Genomic DNA, 14,039 nt, shown 5'->3' with positions numbered 1-14,039 from the left:
TCGAGGCTGAGCGAGTGATTGGATTGTGGGGATAAAACTAGTTAAATCCTGTCTCTGTGAAAGTGAAAGAAAAAGTTTCACAACTTCTCCTAGGGAAGACACCCCCAAAGTGACATCTTCACAGATACATAAAACGATTCCCTGTAATTTGTAATAGTTTTTACATACATGTCTGATCACTGCACAGGGCTTTGGCTGTGACTTTGAACCAGAGACTTATTTATTGAAAAGATCCACTACCCACACAGGGAGGGTAAGTGACCACTTGTTTGTTATGCTTGAATATTTACAGGATTGAAGAGCAAGGTTTGCTCTTATTTGAATTGGGTGTGAGTGTTGTGGATGCTTTTGTAAGCATAAATATGCATATGCTATGTACTACAGGCAAATAATAAATAGACATTACAACAGACCATACCTAATAGTGGGTGTTATCAATTTCCCTGTGAAAAAATATAGATTTTATTGCTTCATTGTTTCGTAATAAAATGTGTACCATAGTTTTACTATCAATAAGTGATATTTAAGGATTAATTTCTCAAAAAAATTATATATTGGTTTTTTTATTGGTTTTTTGAACTAGCCTGATAAAAAATGCTTTTAAAAGTTTGATCTGGGGAAGGAGTTTAAAGACTACACCATTCTTAGAATGATTTGTGGTTTTAGAACATTCAAGATTCAAGAGTTTGTCATATCCACAACAATTACATTAAGCAGTCGCTGCCAATGAATTGCTTGGGTCACAGGCTCTCTTATAGCAATGCTAAGAATATTATAAGCAAAAATATATCGAATGACATGATATAAAATAGAACATAGAATATAAAAGATTAAAAATTTAAAATTTAAAATTAAATATATATTTATATATATATATACACCTAAAGAAAAAACAGTAGTGCAAATATGCTAAGGTGCAGAGTTATTTGAGTTATGACAGAGTGGAGAAGTTTAAAAGTCTTATGGACTTGGGGATGAAACTGTCTCTGAGCCTGGTGGTGCGGGCCCGGATGCTGCGGTCCCGTCGGCCAGACGGCAGCAGGCAGAGCAGTTTACGGCTGGGGTGATAGTGGTCTTTGATTATCCGGTTGGCCTTCTTCCTACACAGGCAGGAGCGCTACTGGGGTCCAGGGCCGGGTCTAGACAGGCATGTATGAGGGGGCCGCCACAAATCTTGAGGGGGCATTGTGCCTAACCCTAACCCTAACCCTAACCCTAACCCTATTTAGTTTGAGGGGGCACAACATTTATTTGAGGGGGCCAGGCCCCCTCTTGCCCCTGCCTAGACCCGGCCCTGCTGGGGTCCCCTTAAACCACTGCTGCTCATGGAAGGGAATAATGCCAAAAGATTCAAGGAAAACTTATGTCCAGAAATAATGTGATGAAGAACCCAGGGTCAGGCACTCAAAAATTGCCTTTTATTTCAATGGGCTTTCAATGGGTATTTCACCTGGCCTCTATAGGGGCATTGAACTATATTCTAAAAAACGGAAGAGATAAGGTCCTCACACATTAAAACATAATCCTTGCCTCTAGGGGCATATTTGAACAAAATGAACAAAATGGAGGAAGTCCCCCTGGTGGCTGTCAAAACGCCATGGATGTTAATGACGGTGCTGAAAGAGGAGAAATGAGGGCCGAATCCACAAAGCTGCAGCTGCAACATACAACTTCACCACTAGATGTCTTAGTTTTTATAATACTAACATACACACACACACACATACACACACACACACACGTGGAAACAAGCAGGGATTCATTGCTGTCTTTTATTGTGTATTTTTTTCTATAGCAGATTTCACACAAAGAGAGCGAGCAGAGAGAAGGGAGTTCGTTCATTTTTCTTCTTATATCTTTCTCATGCAGGGTAAGCAGAAGGAGGCTCTGTCCTTAAAAGGTACAGTTAGGGTTGATTGAATGCCTCTTTCAAAGTGTCATGAAAATCTCAAAATTCGACATAAGCTACTTTCAGAATTGCACTGAACTCCAGAGATCCACCGGTCATTCTCCACAGGGACTGTAAATGTGCGAGTTAGAGCCTCCAGACTTTCTGCGGACTTTCTCAGTCTGGCCCCATAAAGTCCACAATAGTCCAGAGTAGTCGATGTGAGAAAACAGCAGGAGATCCTCCACAGGATTTTACTGCAAGTGTGTGGGGATGTTGATAACGTTTCTAACACGCGAGAGAAGCAAAAATGAAAAGGAAGAATTACAAAAATAATAAACAAAAGATCAGCCAAACAGTTTTATCTGGACTGTTCCATATTGAGATGAGGTGATTCTCATTTACAAGCATCTCAGAGGATATAAGTTATTGTTTGCCACATTCCAATATAATTTATTCCAATACACCAGTGACTCCATATACTGTAAATCTGAATTTAAACTTCCCTGAAATTTTTAACAAAAAATGACCAATACCTTCTGTAGAATTTAGTTTTTGTACTGGATTGCACTAGAAGGTATACATGTGCCAGATTAACACAGGGTTTATGTTAGAAGTGTTATATGATCAATTAACTGGGGGTATTTTTTGAATAAATTATAATCAAATGTTAAAGTCCAAGTAAAAGGAAAAGGAAAGAGCAGAGTACTAGAATCATACGAAGGTTTCAGCCTATTGAAGTGGGTGTCTTCATCATTTAGTCTGTAAAAGAGAAAACAAAGAATGAGTATTTGGCTAATTTATCTTAAATGATAATAATGAAACTAAATAAAAGCAATTATAGACGGACAATATGAAACAACATCAGAAGCTATTACAATAGTGCATATCTTATTATGGCACAGGGATCCATCGAAGTAAAATAAAAATTATTGTAAGATGATTTTAAATATGAAAGAAAATGAAAATGTAACAGTTACAGTTACAGTATAGAGCAAACACTAAGAAACTATTTAAAAGCAATTCGAGGATCACACAGCAGCAGAGCACATGTACAGTAATAAAACATGAACAATGAGGCCCACTGCACGATAATAAAGCCGGTAAAATACTTTGGGGCCTTTTTATAGGTCGCACTTGTGTTAATTTAGTCTCTTTATCTCTAATAAATAAACACGAACGGCTGAGTAACGAAACCGATCGGATGATTGATCATTATCCAATAGACAACCAATAAATACGTTCACAGCTTTGCGCACGGTGACACCGACGAGGCCGCGACTGCGTAAATGTGTCTTTACGCACCAAAAGCTGTGCGTTTAAAATCACCTAAAGCTCCTCACCACCTGCCCCACTCCCTTTATTATCATGCAGTGGGCCTCATTGTACATGTTTTATAGCACAGTACTTTGACATAAGGCTCCTGATACAGAGAGATAAGTAAAAATACAACACACTAAAATAAATATTAATTTTATTCTAGAAGTGTCTCTCTTGTTGAAAAAGCAAAAACAAAGAAAGGAACAGTGATAACATCATTATCTGAGGTAAAACATATAACTGAAATATGATATATTTATATTTAAGAAAAATAATATGTATATATAAATAATAAATCTCCCACACAGACACATTTTTTAGGTGAGCTTTCTCCTATAGTTCTGATCTTATTGATTATTTGCTCTGCTGCTTTGTGATCCCCGAATTGCTTTTAAATAGTGTTTGCTTTGTACTGTAACTGTTTCTGATTGGTTGCCTTCAATTCCGATACCTTATATGGTCATAAGTTGGAAAATTAAGTTTTGGTTACGCTTTTAATGGGGTTAGCTGACCCAGTTAGCTGACCCAGATTATTTCCCAGCACTTCTCAATGTACCAGTGCCACCTTCAAGACATCTTGAAATTAAAATGTTCAGATATCAAATCGACTCACTTGCGCTCAGATACTTGTCGATGTATTTTGCGGTGTCCAGCCTGCGGTGGAAGTGCGCGAGCTGCGCGGCGGTGTATCCCAGGCCGTTGGTCGCGCGGGGGTACGCGGTGCGTGGGATCAGCAGCTGCACCACCTGCAGATGGCCCCCCCTGGAGGCCAGGTGCAGCGGCAGGTTGCCCTGGTCGTCCACGAGGTTCACGTTCGCCCTAGCACGCATCAGCACGCGCACGGTATCCAGAGACCCTTCACGCGCGGCGTCATGGGTCACCGTGCGACCGCTGTCCGGGTCGCGCACGTCGGGGCTCGCCCCCCCATCGATAAGAGTTTCGACCACGGCGGTGCTGCTCAGCTTCACCACCTGAAAGAGAGAGAGAGAGAGGGAGAGAGAGAGAGAGAGAGAGAGAGAGAGAGAGAGATTCTTTGAAATGTTTGTTTTAACTGTATAGAGATGATAGACATACTGCATATGGCAAGGGCTAAATACTTCTTACAACAAAAAATATATATGAAATATTTCAAAAATTCACCAAAAAGATTCCAGCAGCAAATTGTTTCAGCAGTTCACACAATCAGATCTAATTCATAATAGTCTCAGCTATACAGCAACACATTATAGTCTGGACTATCATTTTTTATTAGGCTTTATAAGATAATGTATGTTATGAGTGGCACGATATAAAAAACTATTTCTATTATTTTCTATTATTCTTATCATTACTATATTAGTAACTTTCTCAGGATGAAGTGTATAATATATGCTGTTGCCTGCAGATTCACTTGAGAAAGAAAAATAAAAGAAAGATCTTATTGCTTGAATCTGCTCTAAACTAGTTTAGTTCCTTTTTTTCTTGTGTGAGCTTTATGTATGTCTCGCTTAGGGCAGATAGGCCACATTGTTCAATTTCCTCTCTTTCACAGATTCGATGATTAATTATCAATCTTATATGTATCAATGAACAAAGTCTCCTGGAAACATATGACAAGTAAATTAAAAAAGTCAAACTAGATGCAGCGTGCTGGAAGTCTGTACCCACCTGGAGAGCAGTTTTCTTAAATGTATTTAATCCATTGACTTCTGCTCCACTTTGCAGCGAAGACAAAACTTTTGGTAGATTTCCAGCGGCACAAGCATCGCAGAGCTCGTCAGTCAGACGCTGGTCGGTCATTGTTGCTGAATGAAGGAGCTGACAGAAACCAATGCTTTTTAGTGGGGAAGGAATGATGGAATGAGAGGGGCTTGAAAACATAATGGTCACATGACCACAAATGTGTTCCGTTGCCTAGATACACATACTCACATTACCCGATTTCCCACATTACCCCGCTCTCCCCTAAACGTTGAAACGAAAGTATGATGAAGCCTTTCTTGCTCTTGGGTTCACAGTCAATGCGATAGGATATGAGGAGAGACCAGTGTGTATTTTATGTCTGAGACCCAACAAATTAAGATTTGTCTCATAGGGCTTTAACATGGTGTGACATCCTCTGTCCTTAACCCTCAGTAAGAGTAAAAGATCGTAGAAACCTCAGCGAGAGCCACATGTGAGGGATCCCTCTCCCAGGACGGACAGAAGTGCAATAGATGTCAAGTGTACTTTATCATCTTAGTAACAAAGTGATTATAATTGAATTTATTTTTTCTCTAGTATTGAAAAAGTACAGACTGACGGAGGAATATAGTGATAAAAGTCAACAAAAGAACTTCAATTACGTTAAATTTAATCAAAGTTATGGCACTATTTTTTTTTAAAAGCGACAAATGTCACAAAAAGTTGTTTGAAAAAGGTTAATTCCTGAGAGTAATGTGGATTGAATGATCATTAAAGACACATGTCTATAGGTGAGATCTCTCCTATAGTTATGATCTTATCTAAATATTTTTTAAATGTTTTATTTTCTCTTGTTTTGTCTCTTTTATCATCTGTTACATTTGTTTTATTTCTGTATTTGCCTGCAATTCTTCATTTAAACTTGTAATGCATTGTAATTGTGTTTAAAAAGGCACCAGATAAATAAAGCTTGTTATTATTTGCGAATTAGACATATAACAATAGATATCAGAACGTTAAACATATTAACGTATTGATGCCCAATTTATTAAACATATTAACTTAACTCAATACAATGTAAACCAGCGGTAAAAACTGTTGAAGCTTTAAGATACCAAATTGCAGGGAATAAAGGCATGAATCAGCATTTCAGCTTTTGTCCGATTCATTCCTTATATGGTCATAAATTTGAACATGAGGTTTCAGTCACGTTGTTAATGTGGGCCTCAATGTACCAGTGCCACCTTTCTCTAAAACTGTTTGTCAATTTGTCTCATAGAGCTTTAACAAGTTTTGACATCCTCTGTCCTTAACCATCAACAAGAGTCAGGAAAAATTACTAAAACAAATTTTAACAGGGTCAAAAGATCGTAGAAACCTCAGCGAGAGCCACATGTGAGGGATCCCTCTCCCAGGACGGACAGAAGTGCAATAGATGTCAAGTGTACTTTATCATCTTAGTAGCAAAGTGATTATAATTGAATTTATTTTTTCTCTAGTATTGAAAAAGTACAGACTGACGGAGGAATATAGTGATAAAAGTCAACAAAAGAACTTCAATTACGTTAAATTTAATCAAAGTTATGGCACTATTTTTTTTTAAAAGCGACAAATGTCACAAAAAGTTGTTTGAAAAAGGTTAATTCCTGAGAGTAATGTGGATTGAATGATCATTAAAGACACATGTCTATAGGTGAGATCTCTCCTATAGTTATGATCTTATCTAAATATTTTTTAAATGTTTTATTTTCTCTTGTTTTGTCTCTTTTATCATCTGTTACATTTGTTTTATTTCTGTATTTGCCTGCAATTCTTCATTTAAACTTGTAATGCATTGTAATTGTGTTTAAAAAGGCACCAGATAAATAAAGCTTGTTATTATTTGCGAATTAGACATATAACAATAGATATCAGAACGTTAAACATATTAACGTATTGATGTCCAATTTATTAAACATATTAACTTAACTCAATACAATGTAAACCAGCGGTAAAAACTGTTGAAGCTTTAAGATACCAAATTGCAGGGAATAAAGGCATGAATCAGCATTTCAGCTTTTGTCCGATTCATTCCTTATATGGTCATAAATTTGAACATGAGGTTTCAGTCACGTTGTTAATGTGGGCCTCAATGTACCAGTGCCACCTTTCTCTAAAACTGTTTGTCAATTTGTCTCATAGAGCTTTAACAAGTTTTGACATCCTCTGTCCTTAACCATCAACAAGAGTCAGGAAAAACTACTAAAACAAATTTTAACAGGGTCAAAAGATCGTAGAAACCTCAGCGAGAGCCACATGTGAGGGATCCCTCTACCAGGACGGACAGAACAGAAGTGCAATAGATGTCAAGTGTACTTTATCATCTTAGTAGCAAAGTGATTATAATTGAATTTATTTTTTCTCTAGTATTGAAAAAGTACAGACTGATGGCGGAATTAAGTGATAAAAGTCAACAAAAGAACTTCAATTATGTTAAATTTAAGCAGAGTTATGGCACTATTTTTTGAAAAAAGCGACAAATGTCACAAAAAGTTGTTTGAAAAAGGTTTTTTATTTGTACATCAGAAATTCCTGAAAGTAATGTGGATTTAATGTTCATGTGTATGTTATGCAAATATACAAGTTAAACTTGGCCCATTTTGTCATCATTTTGTTGGGGCAGGGGAGCGGGTAGGGCATGAAAATGATTCGATCTCCAAAGTGGGGCATGAGAGAAAAGGTTTGAAAGCCACTGGTCGAACACTTCCTCTTCTGCACGTATACTCTTTTCCACATTTTATCATCTGCCTTGTGGGAAACATTCTGTATTTTTATCTTGCACTATCCCAGCCGCAAATTGGGGGCGAAATACAACAAATACATAGCTTTGACCGTGTGAACAAATAATTTGGATCCAGTTCAATAACAGGTGTAAGCATATACAGTAAGCAATGCTTTTTAGTGGGGAAGGATTTCAAGCATAGATTTCAAGGGCGTTTGTTGCATCTCAGGCTAACACTTGCTCCCTCTGGTGGACATACTCATTACCTGAAAACACACAGTTATCTGGTTGATGTAAATGACCTGATTATTGTAATTTTCACCAGCAACATTTCATCTCATTATCTGCTCAACTTCAAACCCATCTACTAGTCAGCTGGTTGGAAGAAATAACCACTGAATGGCAGCAAACCTTATTTGGCTTTAGAACATAAAATTTCCTGCAGCCTCATAAAAAGCTGCTAGTAATCACATTAGTCCCGGGGCAAATTGAGCGGTTGATTATGTAAAAGAATTGCACATCTTCTTTAATATAGTCCAAGAATCCTAGGGAAAGGTAACAGCACACACACCGACTCACTGCTCTCTTTTCTCTCTTTCACAAACTCAGCTGACGTCTCAGATTTTCTACAGTTTAAACATTGATTAGTTTGAAATGACGCCAGAATATCAACACTGATCATCACAAAATCAAAAAATACAAATGTCAGTGTCTGCGTAGGCTACTCACTGTATGGGGTCTAATTTAGCAGTGAAACATAAGCAGTTGTTTATTTAGCGCAATTCCTATCGTCATCGCAACATTCAAGTAGTCTATGTATAATACTACAATTTAATACCACAACTGTAAAAAAAAATATTTCAATTACATAATGTAATGTAATGTCATGAAAATTGTAGAAACAAAGTTCACCAACATCGATCATCTTTATGGACGATTTCCTAGGTTTGTTACTCTGACCTATGTATTACTTACTTGTATAACACCTTACAAAAAATACATCATACACAACTCTGGATCTGGATGTGTTTGTTATCTAAAGATGTCACCACAACATACCCTGATTCAACATAGCACTGGGAGGCTGCATGTCAGGACTGCTGAAGGGTTGGTTTAGAGGAGAAGTGGTCAGTTGGCTGATGGGTGGCTGGTTTATTTGTAATATATATTAATAAAATACATCCACACAACTTTATTCGATCTATGCTTAAATGTGGTGTTTATGAGTTTTAAACACTATGATATAGCCACTTAGACAACCAGAGCTGTGTGCTTTGCTGTGACAATAAATGACTGAAACCTTTGATGAAGGAGAAAGTTATTTTCTGAGTAATCTCTATCTATACTATAGAATGTAATGTTCCCATTATACTTCAAATCAGGGTCGTGTCTAGGATTGAAAGAAAGGGGGGGCTTAGCCCCTAGGGATGCTGAATGTTTGCGCCCACAGCGCGCGCCAATTTTTTTGGGGCTCATTTGGGGCTGCGGATATCCATGTTTCATAAAGTTCATAGATTGGTTCAATCAGAAAGAGTGTGATTTTTCTCTGTATCTTTGCTTGCATTCATTCAGTATAAGATAACAGAAGAGACAGAATTTCAGGGTCATTGTGAAATTTGACAACACAAATATGAACTGATTATAAACAACATTCTATAGGCACTGATATTATTGTTTAAAATACTAGAGATAGATATTAATGCAAAGAATAGAGAGCTGTCGATAGTTATTTCTTACATTTCAAATTTGCTCGTTCACACTCTTGCTCACTGAAGACATTTTCTAACAAAATAGCTAGCTAGCTAGCTTAGTGTTAACATAGCTCATTACAATATTCCCTTTCATTTGCCTCAGGTAAACCTACATTTAAGCAGGTAACAATCGTTAACAACTACAGATAGCCACATTCTGTAACTACCTGTACTTACAATTTCACTCCGTGCATCATTTACTATGAGCTAAACTCCATGGCAGAGTGAGAAAGCCAGCGCAGCAGCGATGCAGACTCCCCAAGGTCCTAGTGCCCGGTCTTTTATCGTTAAGTATGATGAGAGGCTATTGGATTGTAATTTGAAGGGGGAGAAAACATAAAATACCAGAAACGCACTCACATATGTAGCATGTTAGAGTTATAAATAACTTGTCCATGTGTAAAACAATAGTTTAATTAAAAAAAGAAAAAAGAAAAAAAAATCTTCAGCCCCCCTAAAACAGGCCTAACGACGCCCCTGCTTCAAATCCTTTTAATCCTCTTGTGTGTTTATTTTGCATATAGCAAGGCCTCCACTGCATTCACTCAATCATTATCTTATCTACCGATAACATGGTGTAGACGTGCAAGGAACTCCCAATATGTTATGATCAATGTCATTTATTATGCACAAAAATTACCTTAAGGCAGTTGCTTGAAATTATATGATCAACAATTATCATGCAATAAAAAGTTTAAAAAATACAAAAATATTGGAGCAAAATAAAAATGAGAAACATTTAAAGGTGACATATTATGAAAATTCCACTTTTGTAGTGCTTCTAGACGTTAATGTGGGTATCTGGCATGTCTACCGTCCCAAAAACTCTGAAAAAAAACAACTCCCACGATTTGCTGTGGTTCCTCTATGTCAGAAACGATACTCTAGATGGCGTCGAATGGGATTACGACCGAAAAATACGTCATGTTCCAACCATGCCCATGTAGGGCGTCTCGCTACATGGCCTGGGACCACCCCCCACCATCATATCACCGGCTCTGGGGAGAGATGGCCCGGCTCCCCGGCTAGTATAAGCTCGCGAGCTAACGCTAGCTGACGCGCTCCACCCTCTCCCCGGGTAGACAGCTCGCTGCTGCTACCCGTCAGACATCTAAGTGGCCGCATAAACATGCCGAACGTTGAGGCGGAGACCCCGGGACACCTCTAAACGTTGACTCAACAGTGTGGAAGGATGCTGCTGCTGCACCAGCTCCAGCTCCCACTGCTCCCACTGCGGGGCTTCGCTGGGGCGCTGGGGCTCTCCAGCCAGGGACGGTTCTTGCTAATTGGAGGCCCTGCACAAAGAACAATTTTGAGGCCCCCCCCAATAAAAAATTAAATTATAGAACGACAATTAAAAAACATTTAACTGCTATTTTAACCTGTTACAAAAAAGGAAAACACCAAAATCTTATGAAGAGGAGAACAAAATACATGTGTAGGCCTACTTTGAAATAAATGAAATACAGAAATATGCTTTTTTTGCTCATCTCCAGCTTGGTACTTTTCAGCAGATGCTGTGTCCTTGCTCTGGAAATATCTTCCAACATTACATTTATTTTTGTTTGCTAATTCCTCGCCACATATCAAGCATACAGGTAAACCTGCATCGTTGGCAGTGAAAGCAAATTAATTTATCCACGCAGAATTAAACTCTCTATTTTCCTCCCAGATTTTTCTTTTTGGGGTTAGTTTACCGAGGCGGGGGGTCGGACACTATAGATTAGCGACCTGCAGGAAAAAGCCCTGGGACGTAATAGGATCTGACGCATATTTTAGTTGACGAAATATGAAAACAAAACGTGAGAGCAGGTCAGACTGGAGGCGGACACAGAAACTGAAGCTCGCTACAAACCACCTGCAGCTACTGCTCTGATCAAGAAGCTGCGGCGCTGATCTCAGCAGCTGTGACCAGAGAAACTCTGTGTTTTCACTGTTTCCACTGTTAAGAACGAACAAGCTCTGATCTCACTGTGTCTCTGAGCGAGTGAGCGGGGCGGGGGCCGGATCCCCAGGGCGTGTGTGTGTGTCTGCTATCTGGGAGCCGAGGCCCTGGGCAACTGCCCGACTTGCCCAATGGGACGCGCCGCCCCTGCTCGCAGCCAGGCTTCTGCTCACCTGACTCTGGTTCAAAACGATATTGTTGCAAGATTGTATCTTCGTCTCCAGTAGCCATATTTCTACAGAGGTAATGGATAGCTTAAAATCTGGGCGCTTGTATCTCATGAAGGAGGGGAGGGGGGGGGGCACTCAAAAGAGGTCAATCTGAGGAGGGCTGTTTTAGACAGGGTAAAAAGGTGCTGCTTTAAATGATCCTTGTGGTATTTTGACCTAAATATGCAACAGACATTTCATTAAGACCCCAAGGAACCATATCAACTGTGGTAAAATGGGCATACGATGGGTCCTTTAAAGCACTTTAAGATACTCAAAGACACTTTATACAACAAAAAACACTACAATTATAAAAACACAACATAGATCGCTAGTTCTGAATAAGTGGGTTTTAATTAGTGATTTGAAAGTGGACAATTATCTGCATTCTCTGATGTGTTTTGGGAAGGGGGGTTCTAGAGGGAGGGGGAAGCTACGGAGAAGGTTCTGCCACTCCAGGTTTGCTGCTTAGTGTGATGGAGACAGTAGGTTGGCATCAGGAGCGGAGGCTGCTGGGGGGAGTGTGGGTTCTATAGGGCCCGTAATACAATAGACTCTGAATTGTGCTAAGAATCAGATATTAGAAAAGCACAGACCAACAAGGAGGTAGTGATAGCTGTCTTCCTGGATGGGGAAAAGGCATACGACATGCTCTGGAAAGAAGGGCTATTTATTAAATTGAATCTGTTGGTATTGATGGCAGACCATATAATTATGTTTTGAACTTCTTACTTGACACGAAAAATACAAATAAGAGTAGGTGAAGGACAAAATCTTTGTATGCGGAGGAAGGGGCTCTGTAGATAAGAGGTCGTAATGTATCATATATAAATAAAAAAATGCAAGCTGCAATAGTTGAAGTCGAAAAAAAGTAATTGGGGATTTACATTTTCTGTAGCAAAAGTAACCAAGTAATTAGTTTTTCAAGACGGCAGATAATCACACCCCTTTCTTTGAAACTATAAGAACAGTACTTCATTGTTTGGCAGGGCAGGAGTGGGGAGCAGGTGGAGCTTCTCTTCAAAATATGGACTGGAAACGAAGGGAGGAAAAGGTGTCATCATTCGTTTGAATGACAAACAGGTCAGAACATTGTATAAAATTGGCAAGCACCCAACTGGAAAGTCTCTACGGAGGGAAAAACACCATGACTTTTCAATGTCAGGTGTTTTAGAAAAAAACGCAGGCAAGATTAACCATGAGATTATTAAATTCACGAGAGACACGGATTTGACTGAAACGATATACATTTTGTTGTGTTTCTGCCTAATCTCTTGTTCCACACCCCAGTTCAGCTGGTGGTGGTTATGCACCTCTAAGCTGGTTTGCTGCCAATAAAAACTGAACACGATGAAGAAGTGTTTGTAGCAAGGACTGTGTGGAGTTTGCATGCTCTCCTCGTGTCTTCCTACAGTCCACATGCATGCAAGTTAGAAGACCTGGAGGCTAAATCATCAATAGGTGTGAGCGGCCTGTAGTTCCTTCCTGTGGCTGTCTCACTGTACAACCAGCTCTGCTCCCAGTCAGGGATAGTACTATAAACCCACTCAGGTTGAACTTATTTTCAATGTGCAATTCAACAGCTAATGTGCAATCCTGTTACACTGCATATACTACACACTGACATAATACTTATAGCAGTCTAATATATCAACATTAATAACTCCATTATGCACAAATAAAGATTACATCCTCATTCAATAATTGTATGCCACTGCACTGTACTCAAGTATTTTCTCTATTAACAATATTTCCATTGTGAAAGGTGTATATGATGTGCATATTCTCTGTATTTTTAGTGTATATACCATTTGCTTACGCCCTTGATCACCTGGGTGATCAATACAGATTTATCTAATCTTATCCTCTGCTCATACTGTATATATAAATATATACTCTGTGTATGTTTAAGTTCTATTCTATACATCTTTTTACATTTCCTTGCGTTTACATTACATGTTTACATAGGTTTTACTTTTACCTAAGTCTATATTTTGACTGTCCTTTTTTTACTGCTGCAACACAGCAAATTTACCCATTCTGGGACGAATGAAGGATTATCTTATCTTATCTCTGTAGGCAGGAGGCAAAGAGGGTCGTCCACTAACAAGATGGTCTCCTCCCCCAGTCTGCATTCTGAAGTGTCCTTGGGCAAAAAAACTGAACCAAAATGCCCCAGACAACTATGCACAACTTGTGTATGAATTGTGTGTGACTGAATCAACAATTAGTATTGAAGCACTGTGTGAATGTGGCTGTAAAGCATTAACCATTAACAAGAAAATGACTTAAATGTGCACCTTACTGAATCAGGAATTGTGCATAAATGTAGGACATATAATTGGCCTCTATGTGTAAATTGTGCACATGTATGGCAGAAAAAAATCCGGTTTTGCTACTGGTTTAGTATAGTTATTATTCTGTAAACCGAGGGTTTATTTCTGTGCCGAATATTCACAGCAAGTTGAATCTTCAAACTATGTGAGTTAAGTTAGGGTTAGGG

The 14,039-nt window shown here is 38.8% G+C and overlaps 1 protein-coding gene across 1 annotated transcript; it reads right to left on the bottom strand.

Annotated features, from left to right (window-relative positions):
• Positions 1 to 1,775: 1,775 nt before the first annotated feature.
• On the bottom strand, positions 1,776 to 5,015 carry cdkn2c (cyclin-dependent kinase inhibitor 2C (p18, inhibits CDK4)). Its single transcript, XM_053430943.1, has 3 exons — positions 4,856 to 5,015; positions 3,822 to 4,179; positions 1,776 to 2,650 (listed from the first exon to the last, which is right to left on the bottom strand). Exons 1-3 carry the CDS (start codon positions 4,985 to 4,987, stop codon positions 2,646 to 2,648), a joined length of 495 nt encoding a protein of 164 aa, XP_053286918.1. The 5' UTR covers positions 4,988 to 5,015; the 3' UTR covers positions 1,776 to 2,645.
• Positions 5,016 to 14,039: the final 9,024 nt, after the last annotated feature.

This window comes from Pleuronectes platessa, chromosome 9, assembly GCF_947347685.1.
Source record: "Pleuronectes platessa chromosome 9, fPlePla1.1, whole genome shotgun sequence".
NCBI classification, from domain to species: domain Eukaryota; kingdom Metazoa; phylum Chordata; class Actinopteri; order Pleuronectiformes; family Pleuronectidae; genus Pleuronectes; species Pleuronectes platessa.
The sequence above is the reverse complement of the archived record's forward strand: the minus strand, read 5'-3'. Positions and strand labels throughout refer to the sequence as shown.